This window comes from Lithobates pipiens, unplaced genomic scaffold, assembly GCF_037356315.1.
Source record: "Lithobates pipiens isolate NorthernLeopardFrog02 unplaced genomic scaffold, aLitPip1_a1.2 Scaffold_3, whole genome shotgun sequence".
In the NCBI taxonomy this organism is placed as follows: Eukaryota; Metazoa; Chordata; class Amphibia; order Anura; family Ranidae; genus Lithobates; species Lithobates pipiens.
In genome coordinates this window covers 66,664,641-66,684,385 of record NW_027507790.1, presented here as the reverse complement: position 1 = coordinate 66,684,385, position 19,745 = coordinate 66,664,641, and the positions used below count along the sequence as shown (strand labels likewise).

General features: G+C 44.6%; 1 protein-coding gene and 1 long non-coding RNA gene across 26 annotated transcripts in view; one reads left to right on the top strand and one right to left on the bottom strand.

Moving 5' to 3' along the window:
- The window catches only part of RIMBP2 (RIMS binding protein 2), a 777,506-nt gene that overhangs the window by 237,330 nt on the left and 520,431 nt on the right, over positions 1-19,745 (bottom strand). For all 25 annotated transcript variants that reach the window (XM_077461782.1, XM_077461787.1, XM_077461794.1 and 22 more), the window contains one exon: positions 3,428-3,550. In XM_077461782.1, coding sequence (XP_077317908.1) covers positions 3,428-3,550 — 123 coding nt within the window. The remainder of the gene's footprint in view (positions 1-3,427; positions 3,551-19,745) is intronic.
- The window catches only part of LOC143940432 (uncharacterized), a 197,746-nt gene that overhangs the window by 32,597 nt on the left and 145,404 nt on the right, over positions 1-19,745 (top strand). Inside the window, exon 2 of the long non-coding RNA XR_013263871.1 lies at positions 9,606-9,763. This is a non-coding gene — a long non-coding RNA (uncharacterized LOC143940432). The remainder of the gene's footprint in view (positions 1-9,605; positions 9,764-19,745) is intronic.

Genomic DNA, 19,745 nt, shown 5'->3' with positions numbered 1-19,745 from the left:
ACAAGACAAAGAATGAGGAGTGTGCCAGGCAGAAGCCAGAGAGACCAGGGTACAGACATGCTACACTACTGACCACAGTTGCCCCCGGGGGACCCAGAGTGATTGATCGTCCAGCTGGAGGGATCACTGCTGTAGTTTCACTAGGTCTGGTAAAAGCGCCTATTGGTCATTATCCATTACTTATATTAGAAACTGTACTACGTCTGCAGTCTCTGACCATGATAATGTGATAATGACATTGTCGAAAAGGGGCAGTGCATGGGTGACCCCTAAAATGATGCCCCCCCTGAAAAATTTCTGCGGACGCCAATGCACATGACCCTTTCTTTTTCAAATATATACACTACCTACACTTGATAAGGGCTGTTGGAAGCTTGTAGAAATCATCTTTCCCTTGCTCTCTAAATAAAATAAAATGTCTGAATTAAATAAAAAAGCTCACTGCAGCATGAACAAAACTGTCAGATAAACATGGTGCCATGTGCAGAGTGTGAAAAGTTTTCTGTATATGTGTGTATAGAGGCTGCTTACATTCTAATATGGGGGGGGGGTCTATAAACGACTGCCCGTGCGCCAAATTTGGCATGCTGCAAGATTCTATCCAGCCCTCTCTGATTTAAAAGGGGACCCTGATGTAAGGGGGCCTTTTATGAGGACCCTGATGTAAGGGGGACTTTTATGAGGACCCTGATGTAAGGGGGACTTTTATGAGGACCCTGATGTAGGGGGGCCTTTTATGAGGACCCTGATGTAAGAGGGACTTTTATGGGGATTCTCATATAAGGGAAATTCTGATGTTGTGGAGACTTTGATGGGATCTAATTTATTTGGAACATCTTTGAGTTGTTTACTGAAGTTTTCACTGGTGATCTATATTATGTCATACTGATTACACACACAAAAAAAAAAGACTTCAAGCAAAATGTATTCATTTGATTCATTCATTAAACTTGCACAGAAAAGTTTGGAGACCCCCCATTCTAATGCATTTTTGGAATATGGATTCTTCAGTTTCCAGGCTTTTTGTACCACAAACAGGCAAAGCACAAAACATTTCTAACAAATGGATTCAAGGGTTGCAGCTCCCTCTGTAGCCCCCCCCCCCCCCATTACTTAAAGGGGTTGTAAAATTTCAAGGTTTTTCACCTCAATGCAACGCACGATTGCCCCCTTGGAAAACGAGTCTACGATGGGCACTCCATGTGGGGAGGAGCCAGAAGCGCCACCTGGGGACTCCAGAGAAGGAGGATCAGGGCCACTCTGTGCAAAACACTTGCACAGAGGAGATAAGTATACCATGTTTGTTATTTGAAATAAACAAAAACAAATCTTTACAACCCTTTTAACCAAACCCGATCCAATGATGTGCACAAGAACAGCTGCTCTCCTGGGTCTCTGCCTCATTGGCTGAGAGACATTGGCTCCGGCTGCTGTCAGTCACAGCCAGTGAAGAGGGAACAGAACAGGGCTCGGTGAGCGAGCACTCACAAGTTGTCCAATAGCAAGCGGCTTTCTTTTTTTTTAAATGTTAACCTTTAATATCACTTTAAAGTAAACCTGTACTTTTAACCTATCCCATGAGGCAACTAGACCTCCTGGAAATTCCAGTGAATGTTTTACTTTCTGAAAATGAAAACTTGAACAGGGTTGTGCAAACTAACACTAGCCTCCCCACCCCCTCATGGGAAAGTACTATGGCCCTTTCAGATACTAGTTCTAAAATGTGGTAGGTGGGGGGGATGTATCATGAATGCCTGGAAGTATTTCATGATTAAAACTTTTTAATAAATTTGTATTGACTTGCTGCACTATGATGGTCCTTTATATACTTTTGTGAGCCAAATAGCACGAGAAGGTTTCTATCTCCCGCTTGGAGAGGCTGTTGATGAGACCATTGAAGGAGTGGTTATCCTTAAATGAACTAAAGGCGCAGACACAGACTAGGTCTGGTGAGTGGCCATTTCATCTGGTGATGGTATAAGCACTTTGGTTGGTGATTAGAAGGAGCACTTTAAGCTTGAAAAGAAGTACTTTTGCAACAAGAGGGACTAAACAGCACCAAAGTGATTGTTCATTTTTATGCACTGTGCACTTTCCTTATGGGAGTGATCACTCTCTTGGGACATTCATATTATATTGTATTGTGATTGTTTTTTTTTATTATATGTGGATTAAGGCACAATAAAGCACTGTATTTTGATAGTTTGCTGGGATTGGTCCAGGGTGATCACTCTCTTGGGACACCCATAGTATCCTTGCATTGGTTGGTGTTTTAGTGCACCTTAGATGTTGGATGGTAGGGGTGTCTCCGTGTGAGTGCTTGCTTGGAACACCCATAGCATATGTTGATGTTACAGTTTGTGGGTATTGTAAGACACTTTAACTATTTGATATCAGTGCAGGAGTAAGTGACCCGAATAACGGGTGAACTCTACAGTCGCACTAATTTACTTTTTAGTCTATTTTAACACTATGGGTATATCACGTTAGGGAAGGATACTCTTTATAGCTAAATAAAGCTTTTTTAAGCACGGCACTTTTCGTTGAATAAAAAATAAAGTTAGCACAACCCACACTTTATACACATTTAAATTAGACACGTCTATACCAGGTTTCAGCAAACAGAGAAATTTACACTGTTAGTTCCTTGTGCGCCGGTAGTTCAATTTTTCCAGCTCTCATTGGCCCTCTTATGACTCATCCCCCCTCCCTTCCTGGCAAACTCTCACAAGAGTGAGAGAGAGAGATGTGCATGATATCATAAGCCTAGGCTAATGACTAGACAAGAAACAGGAAGTGGGCTGTATAAGGTATTTACTGGCAGAAAAAAAATGTTTTGCTATTCAAAGTTAAAAAAACAAGGGCAGAAGATTTAATAGATGGAAAGTTTGACTAAAGGTCCGCTTTAATGCAGCTGTTTGGCTTTGCATGTGAAGTTATGTGTAAATACTGCTGTGTCTCCTTACAGCATACTGAGTGAGAAGTGAGAATTATTATTGACAGTTATCACTAAACACTGGCAATTGGCTCTGTCTATGACGGTAATGAATGAGGATGATTGTGATTATATGCTTATGACTTTTAAGCACTGTAACTAATGATGGCACTGATCAGAAGTGTTCAGCATCAGAGCACTCAGGAATTGGTGATTGTTGTGTCCCACAATGCATTAATATACTGTATATTCTTGCTTGATTGTCTGTGTACCAAGGCAGGCAGACACAGGGGAAACATCGGAAGGGCATGCAAGTCAACATGGGAGAAAGTGAAAATGGCACAAACTCTTTGCGACTATCCACATTTGAAAATGGCACAACCCAGGTTAAATCTTGGTTCATGCCAATCAATTAGCTCATATCAATCAGTGAGCTCATCAAATATTAAAGCATTAGTCAGAACAATCCTAAGTGACAAGGCTTTGTCTTACCTTTAGGACCTGCTCTAGGTTCTCCAGTTTGGCTTGGAGCTGGTACTTCTCCTTCACAGCCAAATCTCTTTCTTTGGTGACTATAGTGAGGGTTTCTCGAAGCTGCTCATAGTCCAACTTCACCTGTTAAGAACAATAAAGTATATTTGAACTTGATTATGGAATGATTTACATGGGGAAAATATATTTATTGACAGAAGGTAGAAAAAACTTTATATATGATATAGAGGTATATACAAACATATTGGGCTTGATTTATTAAAGGCAAATATGCTGCTCACTTTACAAAGGAATTTACACTTTGCAATGAAAATTTTCCTTTAGCTTAGTGAACCTCTGCTGATTTCCATCATCCAATCATGTTCAACCAGAATACTGCTTTTTTTTTTCATTTTCTTAACACCTGATTAGGTATTGTTTGCAAGGTGAATTTTCACTGCATTTACTAAGCTAAGGGAAAATTTGATTGCAAAGTAAACGGCCTACTTGTCTTTAGTAAATCAACCCTATTGTTTCACACCAAGAAATTGCAATGTACCTTTCATCTATTGTTAACTGAGTTTTATCAAAAGGAATGGATACACATTAGTGGTATATACAGTATATACAATCCTCTCATCTACTGTATGTGTATTCCCTTTATATTTGTATCCTTTTGCTGCATGTGGAATATATTGAGAAGCAACGGAAAAAACATGACAGTCACTAATTGTCATTTGCCCAAAATCCTTAAAGATAAAAAAAAGTTGACCCAGAATGTTTAGTGATTGAACTTACTTTCCACATTTACACATAAAAAATTGTATTAGATTAATATCTTAGCCACATGAATTCTGCTTGTTTCATGCACATTATCAGGTAACTTATGATAGCAGATCTTGGGGCAGTGCTTTCTGTCAGTTTGACCAACATTTCACCATAGGGTTCTCAAGACAGACAGATTTCACATCATATCTTATCTTTTACTCTCTGCAAATGCCTTTCAGCTTCCACAGACTGTTAAACCAGTGTTATGATAAACCAGTTGTTACACATGCACATACAAAAATTCATACAGCTCGGTTTGTATTAGGTATACGAGACATGCAGTCCATTGCCAGGGACAGAACAAAGCTGGTACAAGGAATGATCATTAGGGGATTTCTTTTGTCTAAATAAACAGTGGCGCTGATTTACTAAAACTGGAAGGTGCAAAATTTGGTGCAGCTCTTCAAACCAATCAGCTTCTACTTCAGCTTATTCAAAAACAAATCTGGAAGTGGATTGGTTTCCATGCAGAGCTTCAACAGATTTTGCACTCTCCACTTTTAGTAAATTGACCCCGCTGTCAAGACCGTCTTGATTGGACCTTGGGCAAACATTTTCTTGGCCCCCCCCATGCAAATTTTCTCTCCACTCCAACATCCCAAAAAACAAACAAACACAAACAAAGACTTATGTATTGAATTGTATTGTAACTATACTCTCTGCCCTCATGCTGTAAAGCAATGCACCATCCTGTATAATAATAATGTAGTGCTGGCATCCTTGCCTACTAAATTATATTAGCATTTATAATGAAAGTCTATGGACGTTTCTATGGCTTAGTGTTTGGTGCCATCTAGCGGCCAAACACTGATAGTGGACTTAAATGATTTTTGCGTTCACAAAGTACTGAACTGGAAGTGACTGTTATTTACACTGTAGAGTTGACCTTTTTACCCAGGATGCTGGGTGACTTACCCATAGACACCCTTTCTGACAGTACATTCTGGGTAGGAAATAAAAAGAGCCCGAGCGGCCATCTTAGGTCACTTGGGAATGCATGGTCTGCCTGTGAGGACTTGTGAGGAGGCCTCCAGGAGGAAGCAGCCTACAGCCATTGCAGAGCGCAACCCCGCTCGATTGTGTGAGTGACTTGACGGTGACAGACACAGTGACCGGATTGGGAAGATCCAGAGACACTTGTTTGAGCATCGGAAGACCGGGTCCACCTATCGGAATGGAGTGACGGAGCCGGCTGACATAGAAGTAAGCTGCAAATACCGGACCAGAGGTACCATACCGAGCTTCCGATTCAGTTGGTGAGCAGGTTGCGGCCCATAGTTTATTAACTTCTGCACCTAGTCAGACTTATATACAGGCCTCCCTGGGATCCATAATCCTACGGAGGAGGAGTATAGCAACTGACACTAGGCAGGCATAAGGCCTATCTGCTATTGCATCTCAAGCCTTGCATCATAGTTACGGAAGCAACACCAGGATCATCTTTAACTCAACTTTAATTACTTTACTTCTTGGATTACAAATTATAAGAAATTATTATAGCTAGCAGAAGACAAGAAGACTAAAGACTGGGTACTTTTGTTGAGATCTCACAAATAGCTATAAAAGTAGGGGGAGCTCCCTTGTATTTATATTGTTTATAATTGTTTTATCAAAATTCATTGTTCTGTAATTCTATGTTGGGATGACAGCACAATTATTGTAATCACCTGTTTGCCAATATATACAGTAAAATATACTTTGGTTAAGTACCCCGCTGTGGAGTATTGTTTTCTCCAAGCAGGTGGAGCCAGTGGATCCTGAGGTGACAATACAGGTATATTGTGTTATATTATATTGTACTGTATTGTATTGCACCACAGCTGAGTCAAGGGGACTGAGTCAAGTTAGTGGGGTTTATTAGCAGAGTGCAGGCCCAAATCAAATCAGCAGCTCCTTCGGAGTCCAGTGCTACAATAATAATAAAAAAACGTTAATAATGTAAACAAAAATAACTGGTCCACACTCACTGATTGGTCCAGCTTCACTTATTGGTTGCTAGAGGTTACTGCACATCATTTCTGCTCACTGATTGGTTGCTAAAGGTTACGGCACATTATTACTGCTCACTGATGGTTGCTAGAGCTTAGTGAACATTATAACCGCTCATTGATTGGTTGCTAGTAGTTGCTGCACATAATTACCAGTCACTGCTTGGTTGCTAGAGGTTACTGCACATTATTACACCTAACTGCTAGAGGTTACTGCATATCATTACCACATATTGGTTGCTAGAGGTTACAGCACACCATTATAGCTCACCGATTCATTGCTAGAGGTTATAGCACACCATTACGGATCACTGATAGGTTGATGAAGTTTACAGCGCACCAACTCCTCACTGCCTACACACCATGGACTAGGTAGCTGAGGGGACTCACCAATAGACAGAAAACTCAGAGAACTTGTTATTAGCAATGAGAAGAGAAGAGCAGGTAGGAACAGAGCCCATTGTGAGCAGCATTCCCAAGGATGGGCTGCCAGGAATAAATGACTAGTTATACCGACTGCAGCAGCAAGACCACCTGGGAGTAGAGAAGTCATACAGGACTGCCACAAAGCTGGGTGGGGGCTGTAGTCCATGTCCCATTACCTTTAACGCACTGTCCACCCTCTGGGACTACATGCCCTTCTGGTCTCTCCAATTGGTCCTTTCTGCAGACAGGGGAGGGGGGGGAGACAGTGTGGGTGGCAAGCTGGGATTTCTTACTTGTAGCCAGGGATTTAGTTCTCAGAGAGTAGCTGCAGGAACTTACCCTCCATTGAGGAGAGAAATAGAGCAGCCCCAAATAATCCGTGCATTGCACAAGAAGCAAGAGGCACAGAGTACTGCACTCAGTATTGCATGACACACAGGGCTAGGCAGTGTGTACTGTGCAGTGCTGAGGTGTTTGTATCACACAGGCCACAGAAAAAAATCAACACAAGGGGCAGTAACATATCCTCCAAAATTAACCATTTATTGCTCACCCATGCATACCTCTTTGCTTACCCCTTCAGCCCCATCCACAGTTCATCTATATACCCCCCCATCCACAGCTCACCTTTGTATCCCTCGTCCACCTCTGTACCATCATCCCCCCATTCACAGCTCACCTCTGTATTTCCCCTGTCCACAGCTCACCTCTATACCCTCCCATCCACAACAAACCTCTGTACCCTCCCATCTACAGCTCACCTCTGTACCCCCCCATCCACAGCTCACCTCTGTACCCCCCCATCCACAGCTCACCTCTGTACCCCCCCATCCACAGCTCACCTCTGTACCCCCCCATCCACAGCTCACCTCTGTACCCCCCCATCCACAGCTCACCTCTGTACCCCTCCCGCATCCACAGCTCAACACTGTTTCCCCCGTCCACAACTCATCTCTGTTACTTCCCTATCCACAACGCACCTCTGTTATCCTCCATCCACAAATTATATCCGCCCAAGGCAATTTCATCCTATCCTGTAATCCAGGCATTTTAGCCACACAGCATAGGGTTAAGAACATAGTCCCACTTTGATAATTTGACAATAAAGTAGGAGTAGTACGCAAGTTATCACTTAGCTCAGTCTGTTCTCTCCTCGTCACCATGTTCCCTATGAGCACATGTTCACTGCAGAACACTAGCCTCCCTCTCCTATTCCGAATGCTAAAGTGCAAAAAATTATAGAAAGCTGATAACAAACAAAAATAAAAATAATAAAAATACCAATTACATAACTGCATTAGCTGGTGTATTGACCAGTCTCAATGCAAAACGTCATTGCTAGATGGAAGTAAATTAATCTGCACCACAGAAGTGTAATAAAATTAAGCTGTGGTCATTGTAATCATAAAATTCCGTATAAATGTAAAATAAATATGACCATGCTGAAACAATAAAACAACAAATCAATCTAAATTGATCTAAAATATATTTGGGGAGGTGAAAGTTTTTTTTGCGGTGAAGGACGCTGGGTGATATTTTCACTATTTACTATAGATTTTGCACATTATTTTTCACTTTGTGGTGAAATATTATCATGGGTGATACAAATTACATCAACAGCTATGCAGCTGCTACCAAGCGGTGAGTAGTAGAATGGTATCCACCAAGCCAGTACAGAGAGAGAGAGAGAGAGAGAGAGGGAGAGGGAGAGAGAGAGAGAGAGAGGGAGAGAGAGAGATGTACAGTGTGAAGGTGGAAGAGGTGCCCCGTGCTTCCCTGAGCTGAATCAACTGTAAGGACGGTCCTAGCACTTGCTGGACTTTCTTGGGTGCACTGAAGCCTTCTTCACAAGTGCCCTGTATATCGTAGTATGTGCAGAGGTCAAAAGGTGCCAAAGGAAATGCTTCTTGTTTTGTTTATAAGCAATGTGAGCAGAGCAACGAGAGGGGGGTTGATGATTCTATCTCCCACTAGACTATAATACAAGCGGAGTATTTTGTCACAGAAATAAGTTATGCAAGGGCAGGTACTCCAAATGTGCGTCATGGTGCCTGGGGCCTGTAAACATCTCCAACAAGTATCGGGGATAGACAGGTCTATGGCATGTAGGGTAGTTGGACGCCAATACCATCTTCTGAGAGGTTTTATAGGTAAACGCCAGTATCTTGTTTCAATCGATGTCATTAGAGGTGATATTAAGTACATGTTCCCATTTGGCCATAAAGTGGAGAGAGTCCCTAAGTAAGATTCGATACAGTTGAGACAGTGGACAGTCCGGGACAGCAAACACTTCAAGCCAGTGAGGGACTCAGTTAAAGAGGTGGTGGGAGAATTTATAGTAAGGTAATGTCTGAATTGGAAATATTCCAGCCATGCGACAGCTGGGTTATGACTTGTCACCAAAAGACTTTATGAATTATATGGGACTTTAATTACATGATATATTTATTTTCTCCAGATTTATTTATTGATTTTGAACTTTTTTAACATTTTATTAGTGTATAGTGTAAGTCATTTTTTTTTTTTATTTTTTTTTTTTTGCACAATGATATATTTATTTTATTTAGCTTTATTTATTTTATTATTTTTTTCTTGATTCTGAACAGACACTGTCTAAGCTTCTTGTGACACCAGGGCAAGAAACAAGAGGGTGCAGGTGTCACAGGGAGATGAACACTCACAAAGAAATAAAACCTCATAGGTGTTCTATCCAAACCCTTACCCACTCTATTAAACAACTGTACTCCCTTGCTGCATGTTGTGGCCCTTGCCCCTGTCCTCTTTTTTTCCCTGTGCTATATTATAAAAGTCTCCCTTCAGTTCAGAACGGGTACACTAATGATGTAGCGGCCAGCCACAGCAGGGAGACACAGGTATATGATACGTCTGTATGTATCAGATGATAAAGATTCTAGCGATCGTCTTCCTGATGAAGCCTTTCTGATGATGCCTTTCAGGTGAAATGCATTGAGGTCTGATGAGTGGCGGAACTTCTAGGTCTTTACTGACGTCACGTTCGGCTCAGGTGGAACACAGAAAGACTTAGAGAGACGAGCGGCGGCGGGGACAGGCTTTCTATAGTTGGTGCTGCTTCACGGCGTATGAAAAAGTGAAGGTACTGGCACATGTTTTTTAATAATTAACATAAATGTATTGCACGATTATTGCATTATTGCTTTCTGATTCTGGGACATCCCGGTTGGTGACATTGGATTTAAGAGGAAAGGGAGTAGATGCTTTGTATAAACGAAGCTTGGGATATATAATTTAAGCGGTGAGTGGCCCCCCTTTAATTAGGTGGTGGAACACATCTTTTGGAGAACTTCTAATTTAGAAGAGCATGTATCGCTAATGCCGTGTACACATGTATCAGACTATCCGGCGGACTTAATCTGGCGGACAAACCGCCGGACTGTCCGCCGGACTTTCTGGACGAGCTACCTGCCCACATGCGGCACTCTGATGGCGGACTAAGTCCGCCGGACTATCCGCCGTACTTTTGAAATGAACGGACTTGCCCACACACACGGAGGAAAGTCCGCTCATTTTGAGTGCGGCTCCAGGTAGCCGGGACCAGCGAAGGAAGCGTCGCTGGCCCCATCACCTGGTATGGACTTAAAGGGGAATCCCTACGCCAAAAAAACGGCGTGGGGGTCCCCCCCATGTCCATATCAGACCCTTATCCGAGCACCCTACCCGGCTGGCCAGGAAAGGGGGTGGGGATGAGCAAAAGCCCCCCCCCCAGCTGTACCAGGCCACGTGCCCTCAACATGGGTGGGTGCCTTGGAGAAGGGAGGCCGCGCGGCCCCCCACCCCAAAGCACCTTGTCCCCATGTTGTTGAGGATGCTGGGACTGTGACATCATAATGGGCGGGGACATCATCCGGTGATGTCCCTATATAAGTCGCCGCACGCCACGTGTCCTGTCATAGTGACCGGAGACCGTGACGAGGCACCATCTCCAGAAGAGAAGAAGAGAAGAACAGAAGACGGCGGCAGCGGCGACAGAAGACCGGGCCACAGCTAAAAGAGCTAGAAGAAGGCGCTGTGGCCCGGCAAGAAGAACCGAAGAGGGGGACAAGACTCCCAAAGTCGGAAGAAGAGGGCGGCGAAGAAGAAGAAAGTCAGGTTCCTCTGCTAGTAAAAGAGCTAGCAGAAGATAGTGGAGGAGTCTGGCGAGAAGACCCCCGAAGACGGAAAGAAGACCCCCGGAGCTGTGCAATAAACTATTTTAACCCTTGTGTGTTGTGTTTTTTTTTTACATTTTTTTTCACAGGTGAATGGGTAGGGGTACATTGTACCCCATACTCATTCACATAGGGTGGGGGGCCGGTATCCAGGGGCCCCCTTATTAAAGGGGGCTCGCGGATTCCGATAAGCCCCCCCACCCGCAGACCCCGACAACCAACGGCCAGGGTTGTCGGGAAGAGGCCCTTGTCCTCATCAACACGGGGACAAGGTGCTTTAGGTGCGGGGGCCGCGCGGCCCCCCCTTCCCCAAGGCACCCCAATGTTGAGGGCATGCGGCCTGTTACGGCTCAGGAGGGGGGGGCGCTTGCTTGTCCCCACCCCCTTTCCTGGCCGGCCGGGTAGCGTGCTCGGATAAGGGTCTGATATGGATCTGGGGGGACCCCAACGCCGTTTTTTCGGCGTAGGGGTTGCCCTTTAAGTCCATACCAGGTGAAGGGACCTCCTTCGCTGGTCCCGGCTACCTGGAGCCGTGCTCAAAAAGTGGACTTTTCTCCGGGCGGGGAGTACGGTGGACTAGCACACACACAGCCGTACACACAGCCGTAATGTCCGCCGAAATGCGAGTCCGGCCGACAGATTCATGTGCAAAACTTCAATCTTAGTCCGCCGGACTTTTGGGTAAAAAAAAAAGTCAGCCGGAGCCTACACACGGGTGGATTGTCCGGCGGACTTGAGCCCGCCGGACTTCGCCACCGGATTGTTTGATCGTGTGTATGCGGCATAATGCACATTTAGTGAAAGGAAGAAGTGGACTATAAGATATTGTTTTGTTTAATCATCTATTGTTTTCAGGCCTTTTTATAAAACGCGTTTATATATTGTTTCACTTGACAATTCCTTGATTGCACGGATCTATCACTACACGTATTATTTTTATTTGAGCTAGCGTCTCAACATATAGTACACTTTTAGCTTTGTAAATGAGGAAAAACTTGATGTAATGGAGGTGCTAATGGCAATGGCCAATGTGTATTTCAACTTCTTACTCTAAAACCAATGTCACTTAAAATCTCCCCAACAGGGATGAAAGACAGATATTCAACCCCCCCCCCAGCAAAGCTAAAATACAAAAGAAAGTTTCAGAAAAATGTCATTGGCATCTAACCTGGCAATTAATATTACTTAAAATCCGTTTCAGAAGCTAACAAATTCTGTGGAAAGAAAACAAAGAACAAATTTAAAAAAAGGACTTGAATGAGAACAGTTCTTTTTCTCAAAATACAATACAGTCTCAATCAGAAAATAAAGCTTTCCCCCAAATGGTGCTATAGGTACTCCTCCCTCTGAGCTCTGTCATTGTAATCTGGACTGTGAATCAACATGGTGGAGAGGGTGGACATAGACGCACCATTCCTCAGGGGTGTCAGACAATGGATTAACTGTGCTCCCTCTGCAAGCACACTGGGTAAAATAGTTAATTTTGTGCTTTTCCATGGATTATCATTTTATCCAGCTTTCCTATTATAATAACATTCTCGTTTGATGCTGCTAAGAAAGATTGGACTGCAAACCATAGACAGCTAAAGTGCTGGAAAGACTTCATTATATAGTTGTCTTGTGATGCCACATGACAAGGTAACAAGGTAACAATTGCATGTTATCATAAATTTCTTCCCTTTCCTTAATTCAAATAAAATGTGCATGTTCTAAGAACACAGCGCGCTGGAAACTGACAGTCATATGGGTGAAACTTGATGCACGCATTCTATAAACCAGGGGAGATCATTTGCATTTAGTAAATTACAATCACATCATGTAAGAAAGAAAGTAATAAAGACCTACTCAAGCGTACAAAAAAATATGTCATGATACAGATGTAAAAAACCTATCTGGGGCTAAATACAGAACAAAAAGGAACTCATAAGTCACATTTTGGCTCGCATCATGAGGAAAACCAAATAATCTTCCTATAAACATGTACTCACAAGATGTAAATATGATTTAAAAAAAGCATATGCAAAACAGACCATTACACTTACTAGATTAAAAGGCAGCCATACTAACTTAACCTATGTATACATGTGAGGTATGATATAACAGAATACAAATTTTATCATACAAAAAAAAAAACGAAAACTATTAAAATACCATAGGGTAACCAAAACACACAGCACAATTATTATTATTATTATAGAATTATTATTACAAAATCATACATGTCTAGTAGTTTGGCAACTGCAACTCTTGTAGTCAATAGTTCAATAACGTGTATAATCCAATCCATGTATAAATGGAATTTGTAATGTAAAATATTTATGCTCATCAAAAACAACAGATAACAAAAATTCTGCTAAGTGCAAATCCAGGGCCCTTAACCTTATAGCATCCCTGTACATGTTATTGCATGTTATTTACATATCTTTTTCCCATGGGTCTTTGTTCTGGTTACATAATATCATGGGTCTCATACCTAGTATTCTTACTACAGTATGGAGCAGGACCTAAACAGTGAAACTTATTGACATTCTCCTGTGAGCACTGGACCCCCATGGTGCAAATGTTTGACACCATGGGCTCACAGAAAATAGGCTGGGTGCCATTAACACTGGTAGAAGATCAGCACTGTGGTGTGTCTTGAGGGAGGAGTACCAAAGGTAGGGAGAGTATGGCAGTAAAAGCTGCTTTTTAATTTTAACTGGTGCAGGGTAACAGATTATTATTTTTGAGCCAGAATTGGGCTTTAAGTGCATTACAAGAATGATGAAATCAGCCTGTCATTTTTGCAATATTTATCTTACACAGTGGCGTAGCGTGGGGGGTGCAGGGGGTTCCGTGGCCCAAGCGCAAAATTTAGGGGGGCGCCAGTATGTGTCACTACTGGCTGCCTCCTCCTAATTTTACGTTCCTGTGTCCCCCTCGCTCCGGCCACCATTTTCAGTGTCCGGTGCCCTGTGATTGGGAGTATGGGGATCATGTGAGGCGTAGGGCTGGCCTATCCTGTGGTTGCTCCTGAAGTCCTGCCTCCGAACATGGCAGCAGCCAGAGCGAGGGGGGCACAGCAAAAATGTGAGCCACTACGGCCGCTGCCTTCTGAGGAGACTCTTCTCCTCCTCCTATCCTCCAGAACGATGCAGGCCAGGACTGTGGACAAGAAGAAGGTGAGTGAGAGTCGTGTTACTGGCCCTGAGGGGGGGGAGGGATAGAGAGAGAACAGTGTACTATGGTGGGCAGTGTAGCATGCTGGGCAGTGTAGCATAGTATAGTGGTCAGTGTAGTATGGTGGTCAGTGTAGCACAGTATGGTGGTCAGTGTAGCATAGTATGGTGGTCAGTGTAGCATAGTATGGTGGTCAGTGTAGCATAGTATGGTGGTCAATGAAGCATAGTATGGTGGTCAGTGTAGTATGGTGGTTAGTGTAGCGTAGTATGGTGGTCAGTGTAGCGTAGTATGGTGGTCAGTGTAGTATGGTGGTTAGTGTAGCGTAGTATGGTGGTCAGTGTAGCGTAGTATGGTGGTCAATGAAGCATAGTATGGTGGTCAGTGTAGTATGGTGGTTAGTGTAGCGTAGTATGGTGGTCAGTGTAGCGTAGTATGGTGGTCAGTGTAGCGTAGTATGGTGGTCAGTGTAGCGAAGTATGTTGGTCAGTGTAGCGTAGTATGGTGGACAGTGTAGCGTAGTATAGTGGACAGTGTAGCGTAGTATGGTGGACAGTGTAGCGTAGCATGGTGTCCAGTGTAGCATAGTATGGTGGTCAGTGTAGCATGGTGGTCAGTGTAGCATAGTATGGTGGTCAGTGTAGTATGGTGTCCAGTGTAGCATAGTATGGTGGTCAGTGTAGCGAAATTTGGTGGTCAGTGTAGCGTAGTATTGTGGTCAGTGTAGCGTAGTATTGTGGTCAGTGTAGCGTAGTATTGTGGTCAGTGTAGCGTAGTATTGTGGACAGTGTAGCGTAGTATTGTGGACAGTGTAGCGTAGTATTGTGGACAGTGTAGCGTAGTATTGTGGACAGTGTAGCGTAGTATGGTGGACAGTGTAGCGTAGTATGGTGGACAGTGTAGCGTAGTATGGTGGTCAGTGTAGCGTAGTATGGTGGTCAGTGTAGCGTAGTATGGTGGTCAGTGTAGCGTAGTATGGTGGTCAGTGTAGCGTAGTATGGTGGTCAGTGTAGCGTAGTATGGTGGTCAGTGTAGTGTAGAATGGTGGTCAGTGTAGCATACTATAGTCGTCAGTGTAGCGTAGTATGGTGGTCAGTGTAGGATGGTGGTCAGTATAGTATGGTGGTCAGTGTAACGTAGTATGGTGGTCAGTGTAGCGTAGTATGGTGGTCATTGTAGCGTAGTATGGTGGACAGTGTAGCGTAGTATGGTGGACAGTGTAGCGTAGTATGGTGGACAGTGTAGTATGGTGTTCAGTATAGCGTAGTATGGTGGTCAGTGTAGTGTAGTATGGTGGCCAATGTAGCGTAGTATGGTGTTCAGTATAGCGTAGTATGGTGTTCAGTATAGCGTAGTATGGTGATCAGTGTAGCGTAGTATGGTGGCCAATGTAGCGTAGTATGGTGGTCAGTATAGCGCAGTATGGGGGTCAGTGTAGCGCAGTATGGTGGTCAGTGTAGTATGGTGGTCAGTATAGCGTAGTATGGTGGTCAGTGTAGCATAGTATGGTGGTCAGTGTAGTATGGTGGTCAGTGTAGTATGGTGGTCAGTGTAGCGTAGTATGGTGGTCAGTGTAGCATAGTATGGTGGTCAGTGTAGCATAGTTCGGTGGTCAGGGTAGCATACTATGGTGGTCAGGGTAGCATACTATGGTGGTCAGGGTAGCATACTATGGTGGTCGGTGTAGCATAGTATGGTGGTCAGTGTAGTATGGTGGTCAGTGTAGCGTAGTATGGTGGTCAGTGTAGCATAGTATGGTGGTCAGTGTAGCATAGTATGGTGGTCAGTGTAGCATAGTATGGTGGTCAGGGTAGCATACTATGGTGGTCAGTATAGCGCAGTATGGGGGTCAGTGTAGCGCAGTATGGTGGTCAGTGTAGTATGGTGGTCAGTGTAGTATGGTGGTCAGTGTAGCATAGTATGGTGGTCAGGGTAGCATACTATGATGGTCAGGGTAGCATACTATGATGGTCAGGGTAGCATACTATGATGGTCAGGGTAGCATACTATGATGGTCAGGGTAGCATACTATGGTGGTCAGGGTAGCATACTATGGTGGTCAGGGTAGCATACTATGGTGGTCGGTGTAGCATAGTATGGTGGTCGGTGTAGCATAGTATGGTGGTCGGTGTAGCATAGTATGGTGGTCAGTGTAGTATGGTGGTCAGTGTAGCATAGTATGGTGGTCAGTGTAGGATGGTGGTCAGTGTAGCGTAGGATGGTGGTCAGTGTAGCGTAGGATGGTGGTCAGTGTAGCGTAGGATGGTGGTCAGTGTAGCGTAGGATGGTGGTCAGTGTAGCGTAGTATGGTGGTCAGTGTGGCGCAGTATTGTGATCAGTGTGGTGTAGTATGGTGGACAGTGTAGTGTAGTATGGTGGATAGTGTAGCGTAGCATGGTGCTCAGTGTAGCGTAGCATGGTGGTCAGTGTAGAGTAGTATGGTGGTCAGTGTAGAGTAGTATGGTCGTCAGTGTAGCGTAGTATGGTGGACAGTGTAGCGTAGTATGGTGGTCAGTGTAGTATGGTGTTCAGTATAGCGTAGTATGGTGGTCAGTGTAGTGTAGTATGGTGGCCAATGTAGCGTAGTATGGTGGTCAGTATAGCGCAGTATGGGGGTCAGTGTAGCGCAGTATGGTGGTCAGTGTAGTATGGTGGTCAGTATAGCGTAGTATGGTGGTCAGTGTAGCATAGTATGGTGGTCAGTGTAGTATGGTGGTCAGTGTAGTATGGTGGTCAGTGTAGCGTAGTATGGTGGTCAGTGTAGCGTAGTATGGTGGTCAGTGTAGAGTAGTATGGTGGTCAGTGTAGCGTAGCATGGTGGACAGTGTAGCGTAGCATGGTGGACAGTGTAGTGTAGCATGGTGGACAGTGTAGCGTAGCATGGTGGTCAGTGTAGAGTAGCATGGTGGTCAGTGTAGAGTAGTATGGTGGTCAGTGTACCGTAGTATGGTGGTCAGTGTAGCGTAGTATGGTGGTCAGTGTAGCGTAGTATGGTGGTCAGTGTAGCGTAGTATGGTGGTCAGTGTAGCGTAGTATGATGGTCGATGTAGCATAGTATGGTGGTCAGTGTAGTATGGTGGTCAGTGTAGTATGGTGGTCAGTGTAGCATAGTATGGTGGTCAGTGTAGGATGGTGGTCAGTGTAGGATGGTGGTCAGTGTAGGATGGTGGTCAGTGTAGCGTAGTATTGTGGTCCGTGTAGCGTAGTATTGTGGTCAGTATAGCGTAGTATGGTGGTTAGTATAGCGTAGTATGGTGGTCAGTATAGCGTAGTATGGTGGTCAGTATAGCGTAGTATTGTGATCAGTGTGGTGTAGTATGGTGGACAGTGTAGCGTAGTATGGTGGTCAGTGTAGCATACTATGGTGGTCGGTGTAGCATACTATGGTGGTCGGTGTAGCATACTATGGTGGTCGGTGTAGTATGATGGTCAGTGTTGGATGGTGGTCAGTGTAGGATGGTGGTCAGTATAGTATGGTGGTCAGTATAGTATGGTGGTCAGGGTAGCGTAGCATGGTGGTCAGTGTAGCGTAGTATGGTGGTCAGTGTAGCGTAGTATGGTGGACAGTGTAACGTAGTATGGCGGACAGTGTAGCGTAGTATGGCGGACAGTGTAGCGTAGTATGGCGGACAGTGTAGCGTAGTATGGTGGACAGTGTGGAATGGTGGTCAGTGTGGTATGGTGGTCAGTGTAGTATGGTGGTCAGTGTAGCGTAGTATGATGGTCGATGTAGCGTAGTATGGTGGTCAGTGTGTTATGGAGGTCAGTGTAGCATAGTATGGTGGTCGGTGTAGCATAGTATGGTGGTCAGTGTAGGATGGTGGTCAGTGTAGGATGGTGGTCAGTGTAGCGTAGGATGGTGGTCAGTGTAGCGTAGTATTGTGGTCAGTGTAGCGTAGTATTGTGGTCAGTATAGCGTAGTATTGTGGTCAGTGTGGTGTAGTATTGTGATCAGTGTGGTGTAGTATGGTGGACAGTGTAGCGTAGTATGGTGGTCGGTGTAGCATAGTATGGTGGTCAGTGTAGTATGATGGTCAGTGTAGGATGGTGGTCAGTGTAGGATGGTGGCCAGTGTAGGATGGTGGCCAGTGTAGGATGGTGGCCAGTGTAGGATGGTGGCCAGTGTAGGCCAGTGTAGGATGGTGGCCAGTGTAGGATGGCGGCCAGTATAGTATGGTGGTCAGTATAGTATGGTGGTCAGTGTAGCTTAGTATGGTGATCAGTGTAGCGTAGCATGGTGGACAGTGTAGCGTAGCATGGTGGACAGTGTAGCGTAGCATGGTGGACAGTGTAACATAGCATGGTGGACAGTGTAGCGTAGCATGGTGGACAGTGTAGCGTAGCATGGTGGACAGTGTAGTGTAGCATGGTGGACAGTGTAGCGTAGCATGGTGGTCAGTGTAGAGTAGCATGGTGGTCAGTGTAGAGTAGCATGGTGGTCAGTGTAGAGTAGTATGGTGGTCAGTGTAGCGCAGTATGGCGGACAGTGTAGCGTAGTATGGTGGACAGTGTAGTATGGTGGTCAGTGTAGTATGGTGGTCAGTGTAGCATGGTGGTCAGTGTAGCGTAGTATGATGGTCGATGTAGCGTAGTATGGTGGTCAGTGTGTTATGGTGGTCAGTGTGTTATGGTGGTCAGTGTAGTATGGGGTTCAGTGTAGTGTAGTATGGTGGTCAGTGTAAGGTAGCATGGTGGTCAGTGTAGCGTAGCATGGTGGTCAGTGTAGCGTAGCATGGTGGTCAGTGTAGTATGGTGGTCAGTGTAGCGTAGTATGGTGGTCACTGTAGCATAGTATAGTGGTCACTGTAGCGTAGTATGGTGGTCAGTGTAGTATAGTGGCCAGTGTAGTGTCACAGATGCTAGATGTACTAGTCAAAGGGACTCATTGGGGGTTATTTACTAAAGGAAAATCCATTTTGCACTGCATGTGCACTTGAAATTACACTGAAAGGGCACTTAGAAGTAATGTCGCTGTAGATCCGAGGGGGACATGCAATGAAAATAAAAAACAGCATTTTAGCTTGCACATGATTGGATGATAAAATCAGCAGAGCTTCGGCTCATTTCAGATCTACCCCTTTAGATTTAGAGTGACTGCACTTCCAAGTGAACTTGCAGTGTGAAGTGGATTTGTCTTTTGTAAATAACCCCCATTGAGTGCTAAAAGTCCACACATTAGGGGGCGCAAATTACTTGCCTTGCCCTGGGTGCTGACAACCCACGCTACGCCACTGATCTTACATAGTTAGTCAGGTTGAGAAAAGACACAAGTCCACAAGTCTTAAAGAGGAAGTAAACCCTGGTTTATTATTCCCCTGCAAAGTAAAAGCATAATGGGCTAGTGTGCATTGCATACTAGCCCATTATGTGGCACTTACCTGCACATGAAGTCCACAATGTCCCCACTGGTGGAAGCATCCATCTTCGCCCCTCTTCCTTCCAGGACTGCGGACTCCGGCTCTGTGACTGGCTGGAGCTGGGTGACGTCACTCCCGCGCGGGAGCCACCAGTCATGGCACATGCTGAGGAAGAAATGGCACTGAGGGCCGTTTCTTCACTGCGCATGTGCAGATGACCTCACTAGCGTACTAAAGGTAAATTTCTCCTAAATGGCACACGCTTAAGAGATATTTTCAGTACATATAGGTAAGCCTTATTATAGGCTTACCTATATGTAAAAATGTCTCAGGGGGTTTACAACCACTTTAAAGGAGAACAAGGGCCAAGATTCCCACTATAAAAGCTACTGGG